General features: G+C 37.8%; 1 protein-coding gene across 2 annotated transcripts in view; it reads left to right on the top strand.

Annotated features, from left to right (window-relative positions):
- The window catches only part of CADM2 (cell adhesion molecule 2), a gene marked incomplete at both ends in the record, with an annotated part of 685,963 nt that overhangs the window by 610,157 nt on the left and 48,366 nt on the right, over nt 1-27,440 (top strand). For both annotated transcript variants that reach the window (XM_082484364.1, XM_082484365.1), the window contains one exon: nt 13,099-13,277. In XM_082484364.1, the coding sequence (XP_082340490.1) occupies nt 13,099-13,277 (179 nt within the window). The remainder of the gene's footprint in view (nt 1-13,098; nt 13,278-27,440) is intronic.

Below are 27,440 nucleotides of genomic sequence, written 5' to 3'. Positions count from 1 at the left end.
TTCCCCCCCTCCACTTATCTGAGAGTGTAGGTCTTAGTTTACGAGGCTGAAAGGAAAAGGATTTGTATTTCTGATTTGCACATCAATACATGGCACCAATCCCAGGCAGAAGAGGGAAAGAGCGTATATTACCGATGTGCTCCAGAACTGATCCAGAGTACTTCCAGCTCCAGAATTTAAAAGGATCTTTCAGGACGTCACTGTTTCACTGCTTCGTCTTTTACCCGTTCCTCTGACTGGAATAACGTCGCTGTAGCCTTGAGTGGACCTCACTTCTTTCCCTGTGTGAGATTACCCGACCATCAGTCTGAAGCTCGGGCTCTGCTGACTTTCCATTCTCTGGATGAGGTGGCGGCTTCATCAAGTCCCGCCTTCCCCCTCTGCCTACAGTAGTAAGGGAGATGCATCCAAGGGAGAAGGTCTCTTCCCCTCCAGATTCTTGCACAATCTCCTAGAAGCAAGGTTGTCACTTGCCCTTGATTATCGATATGTTATTAAGGATATCTTATCCATTGCCTGTGAGAGCTGTCACACAACTCAGATAATATATTCTGCATTCAACCGAACAGCTCGTTGTTGTGCAATCTGTCCATATCAGGCCATCAACACAAGACTTCTGATACAAAAGCAGCATCTTTGCTACTTTATAGAAATTGGAAAGCAGCTTGTCTAATCTGTGGTCAAGTCCAGGCCAACCTGTGGATATTCCTGGCAAACTATTACCTAGTACTTTGTCCTTGAGCTAGTGTCACAGCTGACGGTGGCGGTCACTTCTGCAAGGCCTCCATTCCCCAGAAAGTAAGGCAGGATTTATGATATAAGATTTTTTAATGTATTTTTTTCTTTCCTGCAGCTCTACTGGCTTACACCTCTCCTCCTGCCTGTTTAGCCTCAGGAATCTTTTTGAAAGAGATGTTACGCTTCTGTGGAGGACTTTTTTTTTTTTCCTGGTTAAAATTTAAAGGAAATATTAATTATTTATAAACTGGCAACACAAAATGAACAGTATAGCCATACATACCATTCTTTTCTACCGACAGAATATTTTGAAGTGCACTTTTTATGAAAGCTGTTCGTAAGCTGTAGAGGTTATAGTGTTTTCTCTGAACTTAAGATGTTTTTTCTACCTCAGACTTTAAAATACATATTAAAAAAAGTGGGGTTAATAGCTGGCTACTAAACATATTCTAAAATACTAGGTATTTTCATTTGAAGTACTAAAAATGCATTAAAATATCCAGGTGTCTTTCAGAATAAATCTGAAAAAAATGAAATCAGTACCTGTTTTCTTACCTTCTAATGGTATATTTGAAAGAGGTTTACCTTTTTTGTTTATGGTATGCATCAGTGTGCCTGTATTCTTCAGTTTCCTGTTTGTTCCCAAGTGACAATCTGACCTTGAAAGTTTGGAAATACAGCTGCCTCTTTCTCCCTTCTCCGTTTTGTGTTTCCACCATCATAACTGATGGAAGGCAGAAATAAAGTAGTTTAGCAAATTTTGCCTTTCATGGGAGCAATTGCCTACAGGGTGCTGAAACATCTGAAGACTTGAGAAAGTGTAAAGGAGTAGAAATGTCCAATCTGTTGTTTGGGAAGTTGGTCAGACTCGGAGGAAGCAAAAAATGGAAGAGGGGATGAAATGAGACACCAAAAGTTTGAAAGTAGATGGAGTGTATGACAACTGTGGGAGAGATTTGGGCAAAATGGAAAACCAGAAGCTGAGCTTATAGAATAGGCACTATGTAGACCAGCTAGCAGAAGGCGCTTACTGTTCTCTGCTATGAAAGCCCATTAAAATTAGCACATCGCAGTGGCAATGTCTGTAATCTTAATTTGTATCAAGAAGGCGGAGGGTTTAAGCACAAGATTCTTCTTTTTTTCACTGTGAACATCTGTGTATATGCAACATGGAGCACACAGCTCTAGTGGAAGAGAGTCACAGGTGTACAACACCTCCCCCCCCCCCCCTTTCTTTTTTTCTTTTTAAGACTGGCCTAAAAACCCTACTGGTACTGGCAGTGTCCCATCAGTGTGTGAACAAAAGCTGCTGTAGAACGGAAAATGGCAGCATCCTCCTAAAAATTGTGTTCGTATGGGCTATATACATCATACACGTTTAATGTAAAGTGCAACCATTCCTATGGTACTAGTCTGACTCTTCAAAAAGAATGCAATTTTGAATTTAGGAGCTCAACCCACAAGTACAGCCATATCAAAATATTGGCAGAGCCCAGCAAGTTTAAGGAACATTGTGGTCAGTTTTAAATATCAAGAGGAAAAAAGGAAGGAAAAAATCTATTACTGAAGACAATAAGATTTGATTTTCTTGAAGAAAATTAGCCACAAGATCTACCACTTAATCTCATGAAGAAGTTCCATTAGAGAAATTAGCAAATTGGTTGGATTCCAAGAATAACAACAATAAAACACTTAAAGACTGTAGGAAATTTTACAAGTCATCTGAAGAGTTCAGATCTCAAAAAAACAAAAACTTGAAAACCATTTTGGATAAAAACCAAAAGTATGCCTATAGAAAAAGTGTCAAGCCTGGAAGAGTACTGGGTGTATACTTGGGGAAATGTTCAGTACCACAGTAAATTGGTTTAAAAGTAGAAACGTGTTATGGTTTGAGGAACCCACAACAATTTATTGTTGTTCAAACAATTATTCTCTCACCTGATGACATCTCCCCACCTGGGAAGGGGAATCAGGAAAAACAAGGAAACCTGAGGGTTGAAATATAAAGAGATTTAATGGGATAAGACTAAAAAATTAACATTAGTAATACTAAAGGACCAATATTGATCCCAATACCAGTATAAAATAAACAAGGATTGTACTGAGCCAATGCTAGCAGTAGGCAGCTGTGCACTCCCAGCAGTGGACAGCAAATGTGGGACACTGCGAGTGCTATGGCTTCGGGAGGAAGGCGAGACCTCAGGGGTCCGGCACCGGGACATGGAGTTCTCAGGATGTCAGCCATCAAGGGAGAGAGATCTAACTTCACAGCAAACTTCTGAATTTATATTGAATGTGACGTTCATGCTATGAAATAATCCTGTTGGCCCGCTCGAGTCAAGTGCCCGGGTCTCGGTCCTCCTCATCCCTGCACCTGCCAAGCTCAAAAACACTGAGACCTTGAAACGTGCATGCCATAGGTGGCTATAACGGAAATATTTTCACAAATTCAGACTCTAGAGTCTTTTAAAAATGTGGTTTTCCCAAGCATTAGAAAAGGCTTTACTGCAAAGTAAAATTACTGAAAGAAAAATTAGTCCTGTGTTGCTCAAACCAGGACAAACCAAAATGAAGAAATGAAGGTTTTCTGAGGTCTTATAGTGAAACTCAAACATGAGAGTATTGTTCATCAAAAGAATAAAACTGGAAGTATTTTTTAATTCTTTTTTTATATGCAAGTAGTAAAACTAGAGGGCCTTAGATGAATATTATTTGAATTTATTTTCTTGTTTTAAAGCACAAACTTGGAAATGAAGTCTGAAATCGTTCAAAGATTTCATTGCACCAAAATAAGACTGGCAATCAGTAAGCAATTAACCATTCTTAAAACAGCTATAAAAACTGAAATATATTTTGTACTTCCGTGAGAGTTAAAAATATTTTGCTACAGCTTATCCTGAAACACAGATGTCTGAACCTACACTAGGTTGAAAAGATTGGATATTTAGAATACTTCATAGATGTGCTTTTGCTAGAACTTGCTATTGGAAAATATGTTTTATGTATTGGAGTGATATAAAACATTATTGCATTACTACAAAAATGGTAGCTGAAGAAGGCAACTATGACATAAACTGAAGGACTTTTTTACTTAGTGATACTGAGCCTCAAAGTGGGCTTAAATATGATTCCAAGTTTAATACTTAAGAGCAGAAAGTATTCTGTGTGGTCTGTTGTTAAGTACTAAGAAAAAGTATATTGAGTGAAACCTTAATATTCCTTTTTTAAGTATTTTTGTATAGTCACACTCAGTGTTTATTCATTTCAGTACTCTCAAGACATTATGGTAGTGCTGGATTAATTCTTGACTCAGGCATGAACGGTGTAATTCACTGATCAATGGACAAAAATATCATTGTTTGTATGAATCGGAAAGGGCTCCACTCCAGAACGTATACTAGATTTGGATGGCTATATTTTTGTATTTTAATGTATAATCTGAGCTGTTGTGGCATGGAAATTCTAGACTCGGGCAATAAAGCATACTATATGGTGCAATACCTTTTGGAACAGTTTCTCAATATGGCATATTCAAAGGAAAATGCTTTACAGAAGTGGTAACTGCTGAAAGATAGAAAAAAAAGTAGAAAATAGAAAGATTACTTAAAAACACAGGCTGAATAATTTAAATAGTCAGCATGAACTGTAAGCCTTAAGCAATAGCAGATGCCTGTCAGTCCTGATCTATCTTTACACACTGGCACACAGCCAAGACCTTTTGTCAATAGTTCAGAAGTTTACAGTTAATTTCCATTTAAGAGTAATCAAGCTCTTTAAGACATAGAATCTGAATTTGTTCACTCTACAGGAGATCCACGTGATTTGTAGGGGCTATGAACTTTGCAAAAAGGTTTCTAGTTCTTACGTAAATTGAAGATAATAGGTTTTCTCATGTTACTCAGAAAAAAAAAATTATAAGCTTTTCAATTTATAGGATACAATTCAGCAAATAAATTGTTATATGGATTTGAAGTTATTAATACCAATTAGAAAAGCTGACTTTCTGAGCATCTCTGCAAACCTTCCATTATTAAAACAAGATTTAGCTGTCTGTCAGAATGGAAAGGTAGATCAGGATTTGGTAGTACCTCTGCTAACGGTGTTGGCCTAAGTAATAGGGGGCTGTAAGGGAAGTAGGAACTCTTGCAGCCAGACCTGTCTTCTTTCTGGCTCATTTGGCAGTCAAGCCTAACCTCATACCAAGTAGCTTCTAATAGGAGAGGGCAGAGGGGAAATAAATGATCAATAAAGTTGAGAAATACAAAATAGACCGTATTTCTCTTCTGTATCAAGAGGACAATCTTGCTTAGCATGACTTTTATTCTTTCTAGTTTATTATGACCACACAGAGGAACTTTTAGCAGAGGTCTCCTTCAGAACTTACTAAAAATGTAAGGCAAAACAGTTTTTCTGCATTCTTTAAAGACAGGTGACATTTGTAAGAGGTTAGCATGTCATTTTTATGACATGCAATGGTAATTTCACTGCAAGGTGAGTTTAATAACACTAAGACTAAAGGGAGATTCCTTCTGACAGAGTATAGGAGAGCAGATAAGACGTTCAGATAAAAGCCTTAAAAGAAATGAATCACATTAAGAGCAGCACTGCTGAAACAGGCAACATAAAACATGTAATCTGAAGGCGTATAGTATTTTCTTAGAAATCTTTATAACAGGAACAGTTTTTAAAAGATGCATCTTCAGGTAAGTGTTTTCCTGACTCTGAATAGTTAGAGGTACTTGGGGTGATAAATGGCGTTAGCAACCAACTGTGCACAGTTTGATTTCATGTCTCACTGCATTTATTCTGTCGGCCGTTTGCATGCAGTGGTATTGGGGACATAAGAAATCACTTAAATAAGTAACTGTGTTATCGCACACTACAGTGATGGGTTCCTATGTATTCCACTATTGAGAAAATCTGCTGACTTGACCTCAGTTTTGATGTATTGCACAATATCATGACAAAGCTTTTTCTGGCTTTGACCCATCACCAATATTGCACATTTGTGAGCTCTGATTTTGCATTTCCTTCAAAGCTGAAGGGCTGGAGGTGCTGGCACAACCAAACTAACCCTGACAGAACTGCTTCTCCAACACATACATATTGACTATTGATAATGAATTATAGTTCTCTGAACTATTTTTTTCACTTCTGGGAAGACAGTGGATCACCCACAGCAATGAGCGCACCAGTTCAGGGTCCTCTTTTTCCTCTGGCATTAAACTTACCTTAGGGAGGATGGTACTTCATGAACAAGCTCAGGGGACTCCCTCACATCTGCCTTCATTGCCATGTGACAATGGATTTCTAGTGTCTTTCAATCAAACTCTGGACTACATGCCTTTGGTATCTCCATCACAAAGGTTTGGGGGTTTTTTGGAGACAATCTTTTTGACCACCTCTAGCCTCCCTGCTGCTTACAATAGTAGAATACAAGGGATATTTCTGATGCAATTCACCGATAAGGTATCTTCTGATTTCACACAAGTTCTCTTGTTGATCTGTCTCATGACTACGAGAAAGCCAATCTCCAAAATGTTATTCACAGCACTTTTTTTATACTTCTTCAGGAAGATTGTGAATAATACTGAAATTAGGTAAGAAACTTTGTATATGCAAACATAGATATATATGGATTATGCACTTTTCAGATATATATTTGATATTGCCTTGCCTTCTTGAGAATAACTAACATAAAGGAAACAGTTAAGCAGGGGGAACCCACAAAAAAGGCACAAAAGGCATAGGGAAAAAAGTACAGGTCGATAGTTGCAAAGAAGTTAATAGAATGGGTTAGTGATCAACTGGGAAAAAGCTATCCAGACAGAGACCAGCAGCGTAATACATCTGTGTTAAGGACTGAAAGCCTTAGGTCAAAGGGAGTCCTAGACTCTAAAGATATTAAAGTATAAAGTGGAGTGTATTATGAGCCTGATGAGAGGGGCATACAGAAGAAAAGAGAATTACCTACGTTTATCATTTAAGCAACTTTTGCAAAGTTATAATACACTGCAACTGTCGCCAACATTTCTTGTTGTTCCTGTTGTCTTTATAGCTGTGGATTCCTGTCAAATTTTTATGGTACAAAAAGTAGAAATCTATATTTTGTTGCCACCTCATTTTTAACATATATTGGTAATTTAATTCTTAACCATTTTAAAAACATTGGTATAGGGCATCATAAATGTTCTTAGGCTATGTTATGTCTGCTGAGATGCTTAAAAGAGAAAAGTGTAGACAAATATAATAGTCAATTCAGATGTTCAAAGCTTCTTTCTTAAAATAAGAGACTTCATAAAAGGTACTTAGGATATTCTTGACTAATTCTTCTGGGGAGAAAAACACTCTGTGAAGGTTACTCAAGCTTTGCAGAACTACAAAATCAGAGAGAGTTCTTATCTCATAAAATAAAAACCATCTATCCAAGCCTTTTATGAAAGGCTAGTGACTGTGGATATTGATGTTTTTGATAGATGAAATGCTCCCAAACCAGCTCATCCCAATATGACTCATCAGACTGAGACTTTATATAAACAAGAAGTTCCCTCAGGATTTAAACTTTCAACTGGATGATTAACTGCAAAGCTAAAATTCCAGATTTTCAATACAGAGAAACTCTGTAAGTTTCAAATTAATGAAGCAATCATTTCCTTTGATGACTTTTAACATTGCACCAGGATTTCGACAAGAAATGCTCTGATAAATGTGGTGATACCTTTTCCATTACTCATTTGAGCGTTTCCACTAGATTATGTTGTTATGGACTTCAGAGAATAAGAGTGTGCCCCTGTTTGGAGAAGTAAAAGGAAATGTTCAAGTGGGCCATACTCAAAATAATGAATTTACTTGTCTTGTTAGTGTTGCACAAATCCTTCTTCCATCTTTCTTATTTTTATCCACATTGACTACAAAATTTTGACAGGATGCTTACATACCTAGATGTATGATAATATCCTCAGTGAGACTGAGTGTATAAAAAGCCAGCACTGTCTTTTTTGTTGTTGTTGTTGTTTTGGGGTCTTTTTGAGTGTGATCTTAAGGAAATTAAAAGGTTAGTCTGTGCTAGTATTATGGGCCAGCAAGTTATCTGAGTGTTGTTTACTAAGGTCTCAATGAAGAACACTTTGTACATGACCTTTCTGTACACAAAAATCAGAAAAGGGCCGCAAAAATGAATAGAGCCAAGAACTTTCAGATGAGAATGGATTGCATTGCTTAAATTCCCTTTGTTCAGAAACAAGAGGTGATACAATAGATCTGTGTATCATTTTTAAATGAAGGCTAAATTAAGATAAATATAATGGTTAGATTTAAAGATATCACTAGAAAGGAGGATTATACGAAAGCACTGAAACATCACAGTCCTTTGATTAAGGATGGAAAATTAATGAACTTGTTTTAAAATACTACTGTATGACTTTTAAAGGCCTAGATTATAAAAATTATTAATGTGGACTTAAATATTAACTGTTGACTTTCATGTTACATAAACACTTGTTGAAAAGGTAAGCCTGTGGCTAAGTGTCCTTTTCTAATCAAACCTGACCGTGTTTTTAAAACTTTTTTTTCCCCCAACACATTCCAGTGTGTCCTTAGCTTTCTTGTAGACTTGTTTTGGAAGAAAAGGTTTCTTAGCTTCAAGATTAGAAAATAATTTCGCTTTATTTGCAAATTCTTTGTTAAGTTACTTGCAAGAAAACTCCTGTTCCACAGTATGAAACTTGAATCACTCTGGAACATGATACCATTTTTTTGATATCCTTGTTGCAATCCCATTTCAGTTTGGGAAAGAATACCAAATTCTGTTGCTTTTTATGTCAAGTTTTGAGGTTAACATGAAGACAGTTAACAAAATCATTCATTTATACCAAAAATCATTTCCCTTTTGTAAGTCAGTTACTGAAAGCTTCTGGGCCTTTCTACTAGGATTTAACATAAATTATACCAACATCTAAGCCCATTTAGGAGTTCCTCAGTGAGAGTATATTGTTCAAATTTCTTTTGGGGGGCTGGCAGAGAAGTCATTGGTCATAATTAAGGGGTTTTTGTATGCTTGTCGTTAGTATCTCTGTCTTCTTTCAGGTTAATGCAGTCCTGATAGTGCCACTGTGGGCAGCTGTGTGCAAAGCCATATCAATAAAAGCAATACGTACGAGCCAAAGAAATAGCACGGGCTGTCACATTTGAGCTGTGTCGTTGAAAGAATTTCTTCAGTACAGCATGCTTAATTTGTTTGTTTTTGTCTTAAAAGGTGTCACGCTGGGAGCAAATTAGAATAGGTAAGCCAGAAGCAGAGCAGCGTTTTGGGCAAGAAAACAGCATTTTGGTGGTTCAGCTCTGCTATCTCCTTCAACCCAATGAGGGTCTCAGTGGTAGCACAGCTTATTTCCACTTAACCGCATCCACATGAGAGGCATTAAACCAGGATATAGGTTTAATATAGGATAAACCTCTCAACCAAGATGGGAGGGGAAAAAAAAAAAGGGGGAGGAAAGACTTGTTCCTTGGGTGACTGCATTGGTACTAGCAGGCTGCATGCTCCTTTTAGGTCAGTGAGCTCGTTTGTGCCATGAAATGTGTGAAGATAGTGATGTGCAATTGCATTAGTGGCCACAGTGCTCATTCCGACTTTATAGCTGTTGTGCTATATGTTTTCAGGATTGTCTGAGAAAAATGGGGACTAAACTGGTAAGTGTGATTCAACTTGAAGTAAGCACAGATGCGAGGCACAGGGATACCCTGTTTGTTCCAGTCCACACAGCAGTCAATAGCATTATGGCAACTCTTTATTATGTGAAGAAAAGATGAAATTCTGCAATATTGGAGATGTATGCAGTAGAGAAAAATGTGCAATATTAGGGGTGTGCATATTTGCTGGGTGTTTTAGAACGTCAAACCTAAACAATCCCCAGTTGAACCAGACCCCTTTCAAAATGTTAGGTAAGAGAAAGAACCTCTGTCTGGATCTGCACCCAGGAACGTATTTCAACAGGATGAACTGTGGGCAATTTACAGTTCTCTGTGCCTTGTGTCACAGAAGGAAAGCTTCCCCATCAGTGTTTCAGCTGCCTTTGTGCTTTGGGCAATGAAAGTGCTAAAGCAATTATCAAGGAAGAGGCAATATGCTCTAAATGTATGGTTCCTTTACCCTTTTTTCTTGTGAATTTTTCTTTCCCTGCCAATTATGTCAGAAGGTATCAAATTCAAACAAACAGAGAAAGAGGGAGAGAGAGGCCTACTAAGTACAAGGCTATTGTAACTTTCAACAAGTTTCTAATATGCAGAAGTGTTACTCACCATACCCTGCGATATTCATTGCTACTTGTAGAAGATCAGTGCAAGACAGATAAAAGTAAATATGTTTTTGCACAGCAGGTGGGGAACTGCCAGAATTCATTGCCACAGGAGGCTGGGTTGAGACAGTATAAGCGGATTCAAAAAGATATTAGAGACATTCGTAGGCAACAGGTCTAAATACTAAGTAGGTGCAAAAGAGATCAAGAGATGGGCCCTCCAACATCCCCGGTAGAATGATTGTGGATGATGGCAGAGTACAGGGAAAATGGACCACAGAAACTGGCCCCACTCATGAGCTTTCCTTAAACAGCCTTGTCACCGACTGCAGCGGTATGCTGGCCTGGCTGCATGGACATGTCGTGTTCTTAGCTCGCTTCTGCCCAACTAATGAATTGTTTAGACCAGAGTGTCTCAAAGCTTCCCAGCAGTGCAGGCAAAATTTGATTTTGTGGCTGTGACAGCGTTACTGCTTTAGGCACCATCCTCCCTGAGAGCGGTGAGGCGGAGAGAGAGCTGTGCCCGGCCACCATGATGTGTTGACCGTGGGCCAGCTGCCCAGGGATTGCTCTGCTGCTGCCACTGAGCCGGCACAGGGTAGCTTAATATTCACTGTTAATTAGCAGCTTCCCTGACACCCAGATGTAGATCCGTCTCTCTCTAAGCCATGATTTTTCTGCCACCATCATTTTTGCAACCATAGCTAACCACTCTGTGTAAGACTAGAGTTGGTATATTACAATGTGACAAAGCTGCCTGAATAATTTATATCTAAGGCTCCATTTCATAGTTATTTGTTATCCTATGGGTTTTCCCCTAGGATACGCCATCTAATTTCAATTTAAAAAGTAAGTTCGATAAATTACCACTGCACAGAGGTTGCTTTAACATGCCATTTATGAAGGTAATGGTGCACATTGTAGCAGAAGTGCTTCAGAGTTTCCACTCCTGGGATTACAGATTCACAGTAAGCTGGTAAATGGGGAACAATGTCGAGTTTGCTAGAAAATTGAACAAATCCACCTTAACATATCAAAGCAAATCACACCTTAATGTTGTGAACTCTGTAGGGCAATGTTTCTGCAACAGCATGGACAGCTAGAGTCCCTGCTCAAATTAAGCAGAAAGGAAGTGTGTATACCGTGTGTCGTGTGTATTTAGATACCAGTTGCTGAGAGTTCACTTAGGAAGAGTATTGAGACATGTTTATGGTAAGGTATAAGTGAGGCCCATTACTCCGACAGTTCTTAATCCTTGGTTTCATATTATGTGAATCTTGTTATATTCCCTGAGTATATGATTTCCTAAAAATATCATAACTTCAGGGAATACCCAGTCTGGGTAACAAGTTCAACAATGATTTAACAAGGTGTCATCCAAATATTACTAAAATATGTATAAAACTTTGTTGTCTTTCAGGAGAAACATGTTATTGTGTTTTTACTTCAAAAAGTAATATAAATTATATAGCTGTAAGTGCACTTCAGAAAAATTCACTTTGTTTATGTGTCTTACCTAACTTCAGAAAAAATCGTGTCATTGCAGTCATTAGGACTATTTTTCTGTGCCTGAGGCCACATTTTGGCAAAATGTCTCTCCTTAGGTTTAATTCTTACTCTTAACACTTATTATATTTAATAGGCTTTAAACACATCCTTAAATTAATGAAATTAAGTATTTCTTGAGTAAGACTAATGACTAATTTGGCATCTGCTGATTTTATAACAGCGCTTTATATTTTGTTTTATTACTTAGTCATGCAACTGCATACTTCAACAGGAAAATATAATGTAACATTCGCCTACCAAATAAATGTGCAAATCTAGAACTGCTTCTGACTGAAATTACTTAAGTAGTATACCCCAAAAGAAAGGGATTGATATTTGGGTTATAGTGTACAAAGCTACCAGATACAAGTAATTTAGCAGTGAATCCCCAGGCTGTATATATGTTGCTTTTGGGACTAGTATCTAAGGACTGGAGATGCTCCATCTGTTTGTGAGATAGTCAGGATTCAGTAATCCAACTTTTCATTCCCAGTCACGGACCTTTCTTTTTGATGATTTCCCTCATGTAAATTTAAAAAGTAGATCTTGTTATGTGGAAGTCAAGACCGCATACCAGCAATAAATACATCCTGCTGTCTGTTAGGCAGATCTCGTGAACTGTGGAGCTTCTTGAGAGTCTTTAGGAAAGAGTTAGGTATCACTTGCCAATGGGAAGGGATATGGGAATCTGCAAGACAGTCAGTTCCCTCGTTCCCTTCTCTGTGGTGCCCTTAACTTGTCTCAGGGGGGTGGGGGGTGGGGTGTGTGTTGTCAGCCTTTGATGTGAGTTCATGAGGCACAAGAGGAAAGGTTTCACAAAAGAAGGAAATCCAGGATTTTAAGTCAAATCTTATATTGCTTGTGATAACATGTGTAGCAAGCAATTATTTCAGGGAAGGATGCCGAAAGGGTGGAAAAGGGGATGGGCTGTGACACAATGCAGCCACAGAAACAAATTTAGATTGTGTGTAAGATGTACAACTTTGAGATTGAGATGCCTGCTTCAGAAAAAACACTTAGTGTGTGCAAGTGCACTTGTGAATGTGAATAGCTTAAATAATTTTAGAATCCATTTACAAACCCCTTACACCTACCTCAGCCTGCTTGCATGATTTCTGATGGCTGTCAGCCACACAGGACCGTATTGCTCATCACACAAATGCAAAGCTGTTATCGCTTAGCTTGCCAAGCGTCTTGCCGAATGGTGGGCCCTGAAACCTTGCGAGCACTAGGTTTTAGTTTAGGGAAGATCTTGGCCTGTTCCAGTTCCGTTCTGTTTCCTTTTTTATTTCTCTTCTTTTCCCTGCTTATTCTTTCACTTTCTTTTGTGTTTCCCATCTGGGATGGTGAAGTTGAAACAGTGACAGTTCATTATATCCAGTAACTCAAACGATCATTGAATATTCTTTGCTGGCAGGTTACTATTCCTAAGTTTCTGCTGCTCCCGTGTTTGGTGTACATGTTGCATATACATGCTTCATGTATCTGACTAAATGCATTGCTTTGTATCCAACAGGCCAGAACCAGTACTGTGGACAAAGGATGGTGGAGAACTACCAGATCCAGAGAGAATGGTTGTCAACGGCAGGGTCCTGAGCATCAGCTTCCTAAACAAAACAGACAATGGCACATACCGATGTGAAGCAAAAAATCCCATTGGCCGAAACAGCACAGAATATGTCCTGATAGTCCATGGTGAGTGTGTTCTGGTTAGTTTTTTGGTGCATGTTATGTATATGTAGCATTTCAGGAAAATACGTTCGGTTGTTTATGATCATTACCAAAAGAATAGCAAGAAAAAGCTGGAAGTATAATTGCACTTTTACTGATGCTATCATCTAGTTGTGGGCAGAATGTTTGCTTCCTTTTATTGGCATGCCTCTCTTCATACAGTTTAAACAAAATATATTCGCTTATGTTGTGAACTTTTTGCAAAGCAAGCACCTGTAAAACTGTTTTGCAGTATGTCAGTACTGTTTTATAAATACTTGCCTCAGGCACACACTGTTCAGATAAAGCTGGTTACAAAATGATATGCGGAGGGAAATATGAAAATACCAGACAGACAGGTATTTGGGTGTTGGGGTTTTTGGTTTTTATAGACCACCAAAGACAGGATATCAGATACCTTTCTTCACACAAATTGTAGCCTGCTACTGAGAAAAATCAGTTTATACAAGTAAGCTGATCATCGTCTGGCCTATCGTTACAGTCAATCTTCAAAAATATGTCATGTCCTAAATTCATGTTACTACTTCTAGTAAAACTGAAAAATAGGAAGATTCACATTAAACTACAATTGATTTGTTTTCCTTAATCAATTAGGTGACAGTATGTGGCACGTGAAAAGAATAGCAGGTTTTTACTTTAAACATGAAATAGATTAATATAACACGAGTATAGGAGAAACTATAATACAAAGTTAGCGTTTAGCATCTTTGCTATATGGACCTAGCAGCCTCAAAATGTAATGTTCTCTTATCACTGATATGTATGTGATAATTCCTGGAAAATTATGATTTCTGTAATTTGAATTTTAACCTAAGTGAAAATAGGGGTGAAAGTTTCACTGTAGTTCATGATGGTCCTTTTTTTTCTCTAATGTTTTAGAAAAAATGCAACTTCTTATAAAAATGACAAAATAAAATGAAACAGTCTAATACAAATTATAGTCTGTAAATAAACGTGGGAACTATATAGATTTTATTTGCTTGTGATTAATTCAGGTATAACAAATACATGTTTTTTTGGTGTTTGCAATCTCTCAAAAATGTTTTTCGCTGAAGGTTTAACCTGCCTTTAGGTACGTGGCAGAAAACTTTTGATAAGTGCTACTTTCAGCTTTCAGTAATGAGATATTTTTTGGCACTGTTGATGAAATGTCATTTACCAAAAGAACCCCTTAGGTTACTTTTCATTTTTCTTAAAGATCACTATTAGTTTATGTAGGATTAGTGGCACAAGTAAGGAGGAAGTCTTTGCATGAGGAACACAGAGCCTGTACAGCTGCGTGAGTATTTCTTTATTAGAGACAAACAGAAAAACTAAACCCTCTAACCTCTACTTACACTGATTACTACAAAAAAAAAAAAAAAATGTCTTTTACATCCCAGAGGTGATGTTGTATTGGTTGTTGGCTGCAGGCACCAAGTACACGCTGCCTTTGATAAGGTAATGGCTTCTGCGCTTACCAAATATTGAAACTTCTGTTGTTTGTGCTTTCTGCCCAATTTATTTATGTGACTATTTCTGAAAACATGGACTTCTATAATGGCAGATTTTTCCATCACTGGTGACTTTGCAATATACCTCTATCAAAGAATATTTCACCATCTCCTGTGTCTTTTGCATAGTGGCATGCCCCCTGTTGATCTGATTATCTCGCAACGACTACATGGCAGTCTGTAAAATCATTCATTATCAGGATGGCATTCTGTTATGTTTGGCAGCACGTAAAGCATGTTATCAGGTTTAGCTTGCACATTGCTGACCTTTTCTGTTATGAGTACCACAGTATTCCTAATTGCATTTCTGCAATTCCAGTGTTAAAACTAGAGAAGGTAAATGTCAGGTGCTTCTGAGGTTTCTGAAACAATGAGAGTAGTGTGACAGAGTATGTGATGATGTTTAGTGCTTAACAACTTACTGCATTTCAGAGTTGTTAAGTTTATTTTACGTACAGAAGAAACTGACACAATTATTTTATCAAGTGTAGTACAATCAGTTGTGTAGATCAATTTAGGCAGTCTTATCCCTTAATTTAGCTCATTGCACTCACAAATGTCTCTAGTGAAACATAATCCTCCCAAAATTATACAATATTCTCTCTCTCTGGGGGCTAGCAAACCTATCTTTTATCATTTTATGAGAATCATTCTTCTATGTAATAGAGGATGTATTTTTTTCTATATCTTCCTAAATATATCCTTTGATTTCTTATCCCTTCGCTATGCCTAATGTGTTGATGTAAATTTTTTTTGTCCTACTCCTTCATTAGAGCTGATTTAACATATAAGTATTCCTTCTCACCTTGAGTGTTAGGTTTCTAATACAAGTACAGGCCAGATTTAACATAAGGGGAGGTACGTTCACAAAGATGTGGGAGAGGAGAGGGATCTGCCTGAGAAGAGAATCTCTTCACAAGAGATTCTTTTAAGTTGCAAGTCAAGGCAGTAAGGTCTAGGAAAAGTGACCTACGAGATCACTAAGGAGTAAGGCCTAAGTGTCCTGAGTGGTAGTAACCTCTGCCTTAATGGAGCCTCTGGAAGTCCATCTCCACAGTTGTTAAACAACTAATTTTTTCAAAACTCTCGAGTCCAGAGGAGTTGCAGAGATGAAGAATGATAATCGCATGTCCAAGTATAGAGAGATACTATTACTGATTCAGTTTTTCCAGGAGAGCTTGTGTGAGAAGGCAGGGGATGTCAATGGAAGGTATCCTCTGCAGAGGAAGAGGCGTGTAATGATTCAGAGCTTTTTCTTTTCTTGTCCATACTGTGATTTCCTCTACCTTTTTTCACTTCCACTTCAAGAGATTTTCTGTCTTTCTGTTTATTAAGGTTGCAAAAGTTTCATCTGGCTTCTATTCCTTTTTCCCCCGATGAAATCCCCCTCTCAGTGAGACTCAGTCTACTAATTCTCTCCGTTTCTGAAGTTATCTTCCTAACTCAGAAGAGATTTAGGCAGCTTGAGCATAGAAAGAAGCTTGCCTAAAAATAGAAGTTATATTTTATCATAATTAAGGATTAAGGGTAAGGAAAGTATTTATACATATTAATTATACAAACAAAGCAAAGAGTGTCTCATGTCTTTAACTGGACCAACCTACACAGAAAATTATAGGGAAAAGTAGTATTTTTTCCACTGTAAATGATGAGGTAATACTGTTTTGATGTTAAGTGATGACATTGGAAATAAATATTGTTGTAAGCAGATGAATGGCAAACTGTCTAATATAATTAGTATCTGATAACATAAAATGTCTTTTTAGATTTGTAGTGTAATTAAAGAAATCAAACTTCAGAGAAATTGAATATATTTGAATCAGGTAAAAGGCATGGGCTATTAAATATGCTCCTGCTGCTTTGTTGAATCAATACGCCTGCTACTCTCATTTTTCTTAACTTTTATTATTAATAATAAATGTCAAGAAAACACTTCATGAAGCAGGAAGGTGGGCACAAAGTCAGAGTTTATAGGCATCAGTACAAAGGCAAGACATGTAGTTTGCTCAAACATTTGTCTCATGCAGTAACAAAGGCACAAGCTTTAATGCCTGTAGCTGTTGTCATTTCAGTATTCTAATTGGCGAGCTTAGTGCTTCAGAAGTACACATTCTGGCTAGATATATTGCGCCCTTTCTTTGGTAATGGGCCCCAGGCAGTTTTCCCTCTCTTCCAATTTATTAAGAATTTTTGTTTACCTTTGTCCAAATACTAGTCATTAATCATCAGTAAGCAGAGCTAACTGTCAAACTCACGATGCTCAACCCAAAAACATAGATTCTACTTGCAAAGCTTAGGTGATAACTGCATTGATTTAGCTGGAGATGAGAAAGGAGGTGGTCCATCATCATCAGACTGAAGACACAGCTGTTATGTATGTAGCAGTAGTTCATAACCTCTGGATGTCACTGCTGAAGACTTAGTTCAACATCATATTGAGTGGGTGACAGAAGTCCACATCACTGGGAAATCTTAATGGAAGCAGCAGCACTTGATAATTTGCAGACCTATTGGAAATGAAGTGCCTTGGTGAAATATCCTGATTTGCCAATCTAAAGACACACATTCAATTAATTGAAATATTCAGAGCTATAATGTGTCGCGTATCAACTATCTGTCAAAGCAATATGGAAATTAACATGAATCAGAGCTGTGGATGGTCAACGCAGTTCTTACTGCCTCAGTTATACATACAGTAGACGGTAATTGAGCCAGTAACTCAGTATCTCTGGAGAATAAAAAGTGGTATAACGTATTCGCTTGGCTTCAGCCTCTCAATTATTTTGTATTTTTTTCTCAGACAAGCTATTTTTTGCAACCAAAGGCAACTGAAAGACCAAGTTACATCCTCGTTAATATTTTGAAATGTACTTTCAAACAGAAGATCTCCTACAATGTGTAAGACCAAAGGTCCCACTGCACCTTTCCTTTGGATTGTAATGTATTTATCTTCCACCTGCTTGTCCAGTCCCACTTCAAAACATTTATCATCCTAGCTTTCACAATTACCTGTGGCAACAAGTTTCTGAATTGAATTACGTGCTTTGAGGGAAAAGTATTCTCTTTTGTTTGTTTAAGCCTGCTACTTGATCTCTTCACTTCCCAACTTTCCAATCTATTTGGCCTCTTTTGCTGTTCGTGCTGAAAGTATGGAAAATCTCACTGTGACGAGTGTTCACATTTGTATTCTGATGGCATTGTCTCATTCCTCTTACCATCGCTGCCATAGTTTCTTTCAAATCCCAGTACGTCTTCTGTTATAAATTCTCCCACTTAGGCCAGTGGCTTGTATCCTCTTCTAAGTCCCACAGCTGTTGTTATTTCTATAATGTTCTCATTTCCACCTTCATTTTGCCATTTTCCAGACTGATCACTGCATTGCGGTTAAAATCACTTTTATTTTCATGCTGCTTCCCTTCAATAGATTCTCAAGTATTTCCACCTTGCTCTCAATTTCTCACTAATTATGGTCTTAGACTCTGCGTTTACGGGATTTCTGTCCCTTGTATCCACTCTTCTTTCATGGTCTCTTTTTCACCTTTTTCTTCATTTTTGGTCTAGTAGTAAATCTCTGTGATTGACTGTTCACCATATCTGGAACAGCACTATGCCGAATTTGCACCAGGCAGTTTATTAACTCCTGCCTCCAAATACATTCATAGAAGTTCACCTTCTGTGGCCACCCATAATTCTAGCACCTTGCGCTTTCACTTCTCTACAAGTTTCTTTTTAAATTAGCAGAAACTCTATGGAATCCAAAACACATCTGAAGTGAAACAAAGTCCATTACCTCTATTAGTTCTAGATTCCTTTATCTGTTATTCCTTTATCTGTCTGTTCATTTACCCACTATCACATTTTTATTATGTTTTGTTTCTATTGCGATGTTCTCATCTTTTATTTCTGTAACTCACTTGTGCACATCTCTCAGTCTATGAAAGTAAAACTTGAGTAGAACAGTAATTTGATATAAAACTGATGAGGTGAGATTTTTTTGTTTGTTTGTTTTCTTTGAAAACTGAGCTTATCAGATAGGCAATAGATCTCCTAGTTTGCAAATGTTTTCGCTACAGGCCTCTGATAAATCTTGTGCACTGTTTTTGGACACCTTATCCTCGTAAACATATCTCAAAAATACATTAAAAATATTCACTGAAGGGGCAGGGTGGGGAAGGGAAGGGAAGGGAAGGGAAGGGAAGGGAAGGGAAGGGAAGGGAAGGGAAGGGAAGGGAAGGGAAGGGAAGGGAAGGGAAGGGAAGGGAAGGGAAGGGAAGGGAAGGGAAGGGAAGGGAAGGGAAGGGAAGGGAAGGGAAGGGAAGGGAAGGGAAGGGAAGGGAAGGGAAGGGAAGGGAAGGGAAGGGAAGGGAAGGGAAGGGAAGGGAAGGGAAGGGAAGGGAAGGGAAGGGAAGGGAAGGGAAGGGAAGGGAAGGGAAGGGAAGGGAAGGGAAGGGAGCAGCATCCATGTGGAGCAGCACACTCTTCAGTAATGTGGTTGCCCTCTGTTTTGATGTTAAGACTCTAGACATTGAGGTAGCTGGCCAATTTCTAAAGTTTCCTTCTTTATAGTTCCTGAGTTGAAACGTCTCATTTACAGACATGTCTCAGAGAAAATGCTTTCCTTGCCTATGGGAGAATCCTACCCTTTGACTGAAGAAAGCTTGGGCTGTGGGAAAAGAGATTTGAGCAGACCCATGGTGTAGTGGAACAATAATAACAGGTACAATAGAGGGTGTTTTTAGTTAAAAACAAAACAAAACAAAAAACAAAACAAAACAAAACAAACAAACAAACAAAAAAAACAAAAAAACAACAACTTGCCCTTACAGCAATCAAGTTCTATCAAGAATATGAGGCTCAGAAGACTACTTAGGACTTAATTTGAAATTCTGTGCAGGTGAATACCTATGGTTTTTAGTTTTGAGATTTTTTTTTAATATCTATGTTTGAATTAAAAGAAAGAGGGTGTCTCAGTTTTGAGTCCTTAAAAAATAGGTGAAAAGTATCTCCTATTCCCATCTTGTAAAAAGTAAAAATAACATAACATTTTTTCAATGGTTCCCAGTGACAGGACGAGGGGCAATGGGCACAAGTTAGAACACAGGAAGTTCCGTTCAAATACACGGAAACACTTCTTTACGGTGAGGGTGACAGAGTACTGGCACAGGCTGCCCAGGGAGGTTGTGGAGTCCCCTTCCCTGGAGATTTTCAAGACCCGCCTGGATGCAGTCCTGAGTAATGTGCTCTGGGCAATCCTGCTTTAGCAGGGGAGTGGGACTAGGTGATCTCTAGAGGTCCCTTCCAACTCTGAAAATTCTGTGATTCTGTGATTCTGTAACATAAAGAAGTACAGAAGACAACTCACAGGTAGAGGAGCCTGAGCTTTCAGCTGAAAAACACACACACACACACACCCCCCACGCACATACAAACAAAACCAAAACCAAACACACAAACAAACAAAAGTCTGGTAACTTATCCAGAAAGTGATCTCTTTTTTTTTCATCTTCATGTTGCTTGAAATCCACACCAGCTGGATGGTATTTTGCAAAAGCTGAGGTGTGGAGGAGCGGGTTTTCACTGTGACAAGCCTAAGAAAGTAACTCATTATAACCCTATGTTAAAGGTAGCATTATAAACACACAGAGAATTTCATTCAGGTGTTATTCTGCAAAGCACAGCCCTTCAAATTGTGGTGAAATATGTTGATTTTTGCATATACGTCAAGGTTCTTAAGTGACATTAAGGTATTAAATCACTATCATAATATTAAAATTAACTTCTTCAGGCAACTCTTGGTTATGCTAAAAGAGATGGCCCACACCTTAAAGCACAGTGCAGATAAATACTGCACAATCAGATAAGTTAAGAAATCATTGTGTAATATAGCTTTCTGTTATTGGACTAAGGAAGAATCATGTTTAGTTGATATTTTCAGGTATAAGAAATCTGTCAAGAAACTTATGGTGCAATTGTTGGCTTAATTTTATGGATGAATTGTCCAGCTATTATCCCTGAACACTTGCAAGGCAGCTACTTTGAAATTGCTTTTATTTTGTTGCTATTTATCAACAGATAAATACTTGAATAGTGGGGTCCATAGTTGAGCTGGTGACTTCAGAAAAATAAGATACAAATTTTTTTTCCAGAGAAGCTTAAAATTATTTTGGAAAGGTCAAGAAAATAATATTCCAAACCCCAGTAATGCTTTTGGGGATTCTGTTTGACACTTCTACATTTTACATTAAAATACTGCTTTTGATGAATGAAAACTTTTTAAAATAAAGTGATTTTGTTATAACATAAGAAAGTTTTTAATTATTTTTTTTTCCATACTGGAGTACTCATTGGAATTATTTAATTCAGAGTATTTCAGTTGAATTAAATCTGAATTTGTCCTGGGTTTACTTCCCCCCTCCCCCCGCTTCTAGTAGATGCGGCAAAAGGCCTCTCTGGGTCCAATCTTTAACAAAGTATTCTAACATGTATAGCTCATTCCTGTTTGAATAGAAGTTGTACTTATTCTAAAAACCTGTAAATTTATATAATGTCTTTAATAACACAAAACACTTGAAAATATTTAATTTTCTATGTACATATATAATTGGTTAATGTGATAGTTTTTGATTTGGATTCCCTATGTGATTTCTGAAAAGGAAAAGATTGCATGTTAGTTTTGAATTATAAAGAGTTTTTTTCTCCATATACAATAATTGCATAAAGTTAATATTTTGGATGCTTGTATATGGGTAGAGCATCTAAATAAAGTCATTCTTGAATTAGATATACTAGATACATTATAGTTGCTCTTTTGAAAAGAACTGTTTTAACTGATCTTAAGTGGTGTGTATTTCTAAAATTGTGCTGTTGAGTTTATTATCATTCCGATTTGCTGTAGTAGCACAGCTTGCTCTCTATTTTTTCTAGACTTCAAGCTTTGCTATTGCTTATACCTATAACATTCTTGAACTTTACTTCAACCAAACTTTTTTGGTTGAGGGGTCAGACTGTAAAATTACCATGTTTATGAACATCATATGCAATCTTCATGAAGAAAATATAACTGTTAACAGAATAATTTCATTTCAGACTGATGACAAAGTTATAGTCTAACAGTTGCTAATGATCTTCTGTTTCCATCTAGATCATTTATTATTCACAAAACCCAAACCATAAAGAAATTATTAAAGTGACTTAGTAATTTGCTAAATTGAAATCTTTCCTGCACCATTAGGTGCCACATGGAATGCAGATAAGGGTGTCCTGTCTCTATCTTTCTCATACAATGCTTCTATAACTTACCTTTCTTTTGAGAATAGGTTGCTCATTTTTTCACCCAGTTCAATAAAGGAAAATGATAATACTATGCAGTGATGTTGCTTGAAATGTCAACTGGTGTTGCTAGCCTGGTGATACATCAGCACCATGTTTTCTTCCAATTGAGATTGCAAACCTTGAGAAAGTGTCACAAATCATTGGTTTTGAGCAAATGGAGATAGATATAAATGCTTTGGGGAGACTGCAAACAGCATCCTGAGTCTGAGGAGGTAGGGAAAGCTTCTGTAAAAATTACGCATCTTTCTTAGGGAGCTTTGAAAAATTCTGTATCTAACGTCTGTAATCACATCTGAAGATGAGCATAGAGGCTCAGAGAGAAGTAGACACTTAGGAATTTGATCATCTCAAACCATTACTATTTCTAACATACATAATTTGATGTTAATAATTATTAGTTCTGATTATTCTATTTTTGCTATTTGTAATTTTAATAATTAATGACTTGTGCACTTTTTCTGGAGTTTATCTTAGCCTGTATGTCTATATTCTATAAAGGAAAAAATAGTCAATAAAGGATTTCTTACAGTATTCTATCAGTATTTTACTTACAGCAAATAAGATTTTCCTCCCCCCTTGTTTTCAGTATTCAGTAAAAAACAGATCAAACTAACAAAAATTTGAAATTTCCCCTAAACAAAATGTAAAAGCCTGTATAACATCTTTCTTCACAGCATAGCATAGGTTGTGGTGGGACCCAAATAATCTTTAGACCCTCCTCCAAAAGGAAAACCTCTAAGCGTCGATCACAAGCCATTGTTTCTAGCTCTTACTGCTTGAATTCTTGACCCAGTATGACAAAATTCTCTCTGCTTTGTAATTAGAGTCACATTTCTTATTGATAAATTATATCATAGCCTTTCTGCGTTGGATCTTCCTCTATCTTGCTATTCCCTACTGTGAATCGCTTTGACTTGCCTCAAGGATTCAGAACTGTTTTGACAGCTTTCAAGAAAGTCCACTGCATTCATCTCTCTGTATGACTCCATGCAAAGGAAAAGAGACAGCAAAAACTAGCTAGGAGGGCAATAAGGGTGTATCTCAAAACCATTCTCAGGTTGCAGGAAGAAAAAAAAAAAAACAACACAAAACCCATTGCTAGCAAGTATGAGTATGGATCTACCAAAGCTGACAAAGTTGGTTGGAACGGCCAGTGCCATATGGGGATCTCCCACAAGACCCTGACTTTTTTCCCAAGGCTGTGGTTCCCTCACTAGCCCAAAGCAAGCTGTAACCCCTTTTGAAGAAACTTATCTTGCGGGTGCCTGTGAACAGGTCTCCAGATATCTGCTATGACCGACGGAGTTCAATGTTATGGTGTAAGGTGATGTGGCATTTGTGAGAAGAGTGGTCCAAACAATTTTCAGTCAGGATTACTTTTCCTCTGTTAGAAGGCATGAAGACAGAAGAATTAAAGTTTTAATTGCTTTTTTCTTTATCTACTTTATTCTCTGACATGCGTTTTCTTTACTTTTCCTTCACTGGTACCCACACAGCTTGTTTACTCCCCAGATATGCCCTTGAAGAAAAAAAATTACTTTTGCTTGGTAACCACGTGCCTGAGGAGGGTATATCTTTCAGCTGAAACTACCCATATTAATCCTTATGGCAAGTGAAGAAAGAAATGAACCAAAGGAGAGGAGGAAGGACAGAAAAAAAGTTTGGCGGGGTAAAACTGTAGGAGCGGGTAAACTGTTTTATTCTTGATGCATTGCTGTGGGTCATTGTGCCAGTGGATTTGTTTTTCCCTCTGTTGTTTCTGGGTTTTGTCTTTTCTGTGGGTTTCCTAATCCTTGATTAGTAGGAGGCAGGGAGGAGTTGCAGGAGGCTGACATGTTGAAGTGCTAGTTTGCTGCTTGATTGAGGAGAGCTCTGGATGGCTTTCATCATTCACAAGCGGGAGCTGAAATCTCTTAGCGCTGCTTTGTATATCATTTTGTTCAAAGTAAATGAGCAGATATGACCAAGCATTCTTTATAAGAAATACTGCATTCCATTGGTGAACTGTCCTGTTTGATGGCTTAGGAGTTAGGGTACAAAATGTCTGCCTGGCTGAAGGGAAGCTGGATAATTTTACTAAAATTAAGTCTTGCCTATATCGCACGTGTCCCACCATTCATAATAGTGTGTTATACAAAGCCAAAGAGTCATGGAGGTAATTTAACTACACGTATAGAACTCTTTGAGCAAAAAAAGACAGAGCGTAAAAGATTGACAGCTAGAAAGATAGGGCCTTGTTTTCTCAAGTAATGTAGTATGGTGATAAGAATGTTAGAATTAAGCGTATTAGTCAAAGACAGTGCAAAGAAGTGCAATAAACTATGTTTTAAGTTGCAAAGATGCCATTAACTTGCCCAAGGTGATTTTCAATGGGATACAGCTATCCCACTGTGATAAAGCATTTCAGATTAGTGTTGGACCTCTTTGATTTCACTTTGAAACAAAGTAATTTAAAATAAATAAGATTCTCTGTTAGCTCTTTTTACTAACCTTAAAATTATTGCAGTGAGGTTTGAATTGTTTAAGTAATTTCAGTGATTTGTCCTGAATTTCTCAGAGAAATGAAAGTAGCAAACATAATAAAATAGAGATCAGCAATCTGTTTACCTCCATTTAGTTTCAACATTTGTCTCCTTAATAGGGTAATTTTAGAAAACTCTCCTTGGCCTCTTTCTTCTTCCTGTTGCAGTTCTGGCTGAGCTTTTTGAAATTTTTTGCACAGAAAGAGTCAAGTGTCATTCTGAGAAAGCTGTCATCTTTGCTCAAGGCTGCTGGTGTCTGAGTTTGTATTGTACATTAACTTTACCTTACAGGTTTTCAAGGGCCAGCTGCCGGTACTTTATTTCATTTAATTTTGAATACTCCTATTTTATGGCTTGGAGAAACAAGGAAATATGGCTTGTCTGTTTACTTAAAAAGAATAAAAATGAACATCACAGCCTTAATATGATTTTTAAGCAGTGGCAATGGGCCTAGAACACCGTATTAATAGTGATTGAGTGCTGCACTTCTGATGCAAATCGTGCTGGCGTTATTCACACAAGATGTGTGGTGGCTTTTGTGGTTACATTTTATCTTGAATGCAGTGAAACTGGCACTTCAGGTATAAGGACAGCTGCTTTTTTTTAAATAGAATTTTAAGAGCTTTTCTTCTTTTGTGTTTTAGATTGTTTTGGGTTTTTTTGTAGAGGAATAAAATGGGACTCTGGAGATCGTTGTGAACTCGCCTGTCAGGCTCAGAAGTCTGTAAAATATAAGACATTCTGCTTAATTCTTCTGTGTTCGTTTCCCCAGCTGTGAAATGGGGATAATGCTACCTCCTTTTCCCTAACATCTGTACTGTCTAAATAATGATCTTACAAAACCTCAAGGTAGAGCTCCATTCTTTACTGTGTATGTATTTGTTAATGTAGAGCTATGAACAAAACCAAGACGTATAGATGTCTTTTTACAAGTAGATCAACTTCATTTGAGGCTGCAGTCTCAAACAATGCTCTAAAACTTTAGCTTTTTATTTAAAATGAATTACAAAATTCTTTTTCTTAGCCTATTGCACGCTCTGCAAATATTACTTTATTTCTTTCAGGCAAGTTTCATAAGCTTCAGTGATTTGCTCAGTGTCATGTTTGTAACTACTTTAATTAGAATGATGGACTTTTATACAAGATAGAATGACTCCCTTAAAAATAATAGGCTTTATTAATATTGCTACTATTAAATGGGAAAGGATTTTTTTTTTTGTTAATTATTAACAAAACCTTTGGTAACTTTGGGAAAAGAATAAGTCTGACAGTATACTTTTGGGGTAATCTGAAGTACGTATTGTATGCATGTAACTCCAGAACATGGAAGATTAATCCTTCTGTTGAATACTTGTTCTGATTTGTCCTTAGAGGTACATCTTGCACTAATAACCATTAATAAAGTAAAACTTAGAGCACTTGAAAACACATTCTTCAGTATTAAAGAATTTGCCTACTTGAGAGTTTAGATTTTCCTTGTACTAAGATAATCTTCAATAGGTAATCATCAGGCCAAGTTATTATCTTGTCAAATTTATCCTTTTATGTTCTTTGTGTATCACCTGGTTTTAGCACAATTAGAAATTAAGAAATAATGCATTACAACCTATTTGTTTTCTACAGTACAAATGCTGCAATTCATATAGTCCTCCCCACCAATACTGAACAGCAATAGGTAAATGTGTTGTGAGATACCACCTCATGTCACCTTTTATTCTTCTGCTTCACTGGGAGCAAGAATGGCGAGCTTTTTAAATGTCTAGACAGGTGACAAACAATGAGCCTGACAGACAATGAAATGGAAGCGTGTTCCAGCATCTCAGGGCCTTCATTGCAAACTTCTCTTTCTGTTTCAAGGGAGCCGCAGTTCGAGTGCTTTTGCTGATCACAAATTCAATGGAGTGGTGTGGGGAGCAAAATGATCCCTAAAGTAAGCACTGAGGGCTACAAAGGTCAAACCCTACATTTTGAAAGTAATCAGCCGCTAATGCAGTACTTAAAATGTTCATGTTAGCTGCTTTCCTGTGAAATGCTTGATGGATATTTCCTGTGGTCCCTATGTGCAACTCCCCCAACTGTGTGTGCAACAGACTAGTCTCCAGTGACAAAGCAGTACTTGTGGCAACATCTGTGTTGTGGAGAAAGGCCATGTTTTTCTAGCCAGGGAAAAAAAAAAAAGAAGGAAAAGGATTTTTTGTGTGTGTTTACTGCTACTCTTTGAATTTTAGCAAGTACTCATGAGCGTTAGAAAACGCATAGACCCAGTGCCCACTAAATCCCAAATTCTGCTCTGGGCAAGTGGAGACATTCAAGAGGAAGGTTGGGGCTGCCTCTGCTTAGCGTGCTCTGCTTCTTGGAGTCCTCATGGAAGGCGGTGGAGGTGGTTTTTATGCAAATATCCCTCCCTGGCTGCCTGACCCAGGGCCCGGCAGCACTGTGCCTGAGCCCGGACAGCCGCTCCTGGGGGGACAGGGAAGTCGCAGAGCCGGTCACTGCGCTCAGCCCTGAGAACTTGCCCTCCCTCGTCGTGTCCTTCCTACCACAGTAAGGCACTTAACTTCCCATTACTTCTTTCTTGTCACCTGCCTGAGAGCCACGCTCCTTGTTTTGTGACAGCTCGCACACCCGTCCTGAGCCCAACCTGGCTTTAGTGGTGGAAAATCAGCCTTTCACACACCCATAGTCTTTGTGAGTCCTGCTGTTGCTCTAGTGCACAAAATAAATGAGATATTCAACAGAGGAGTTGTTTCAAGACAATTAAGAGCAGTCAATGTTTTCTT

Source organism: Vanellus vanellus (assembly GCF_965231255.1).
Source record: "Vanellus vanellus genome assembly, chromosome: 1".
Taxonomy (NCBI): Eukaryota; Metazoa; Chordata; class Aves; order Charadriiformes; family Charadriidae; genus Vanellus; species Vanellus vanellus.
This window is presented reverse-complemented; position numbering and strand designations above follow the sequence as displayed.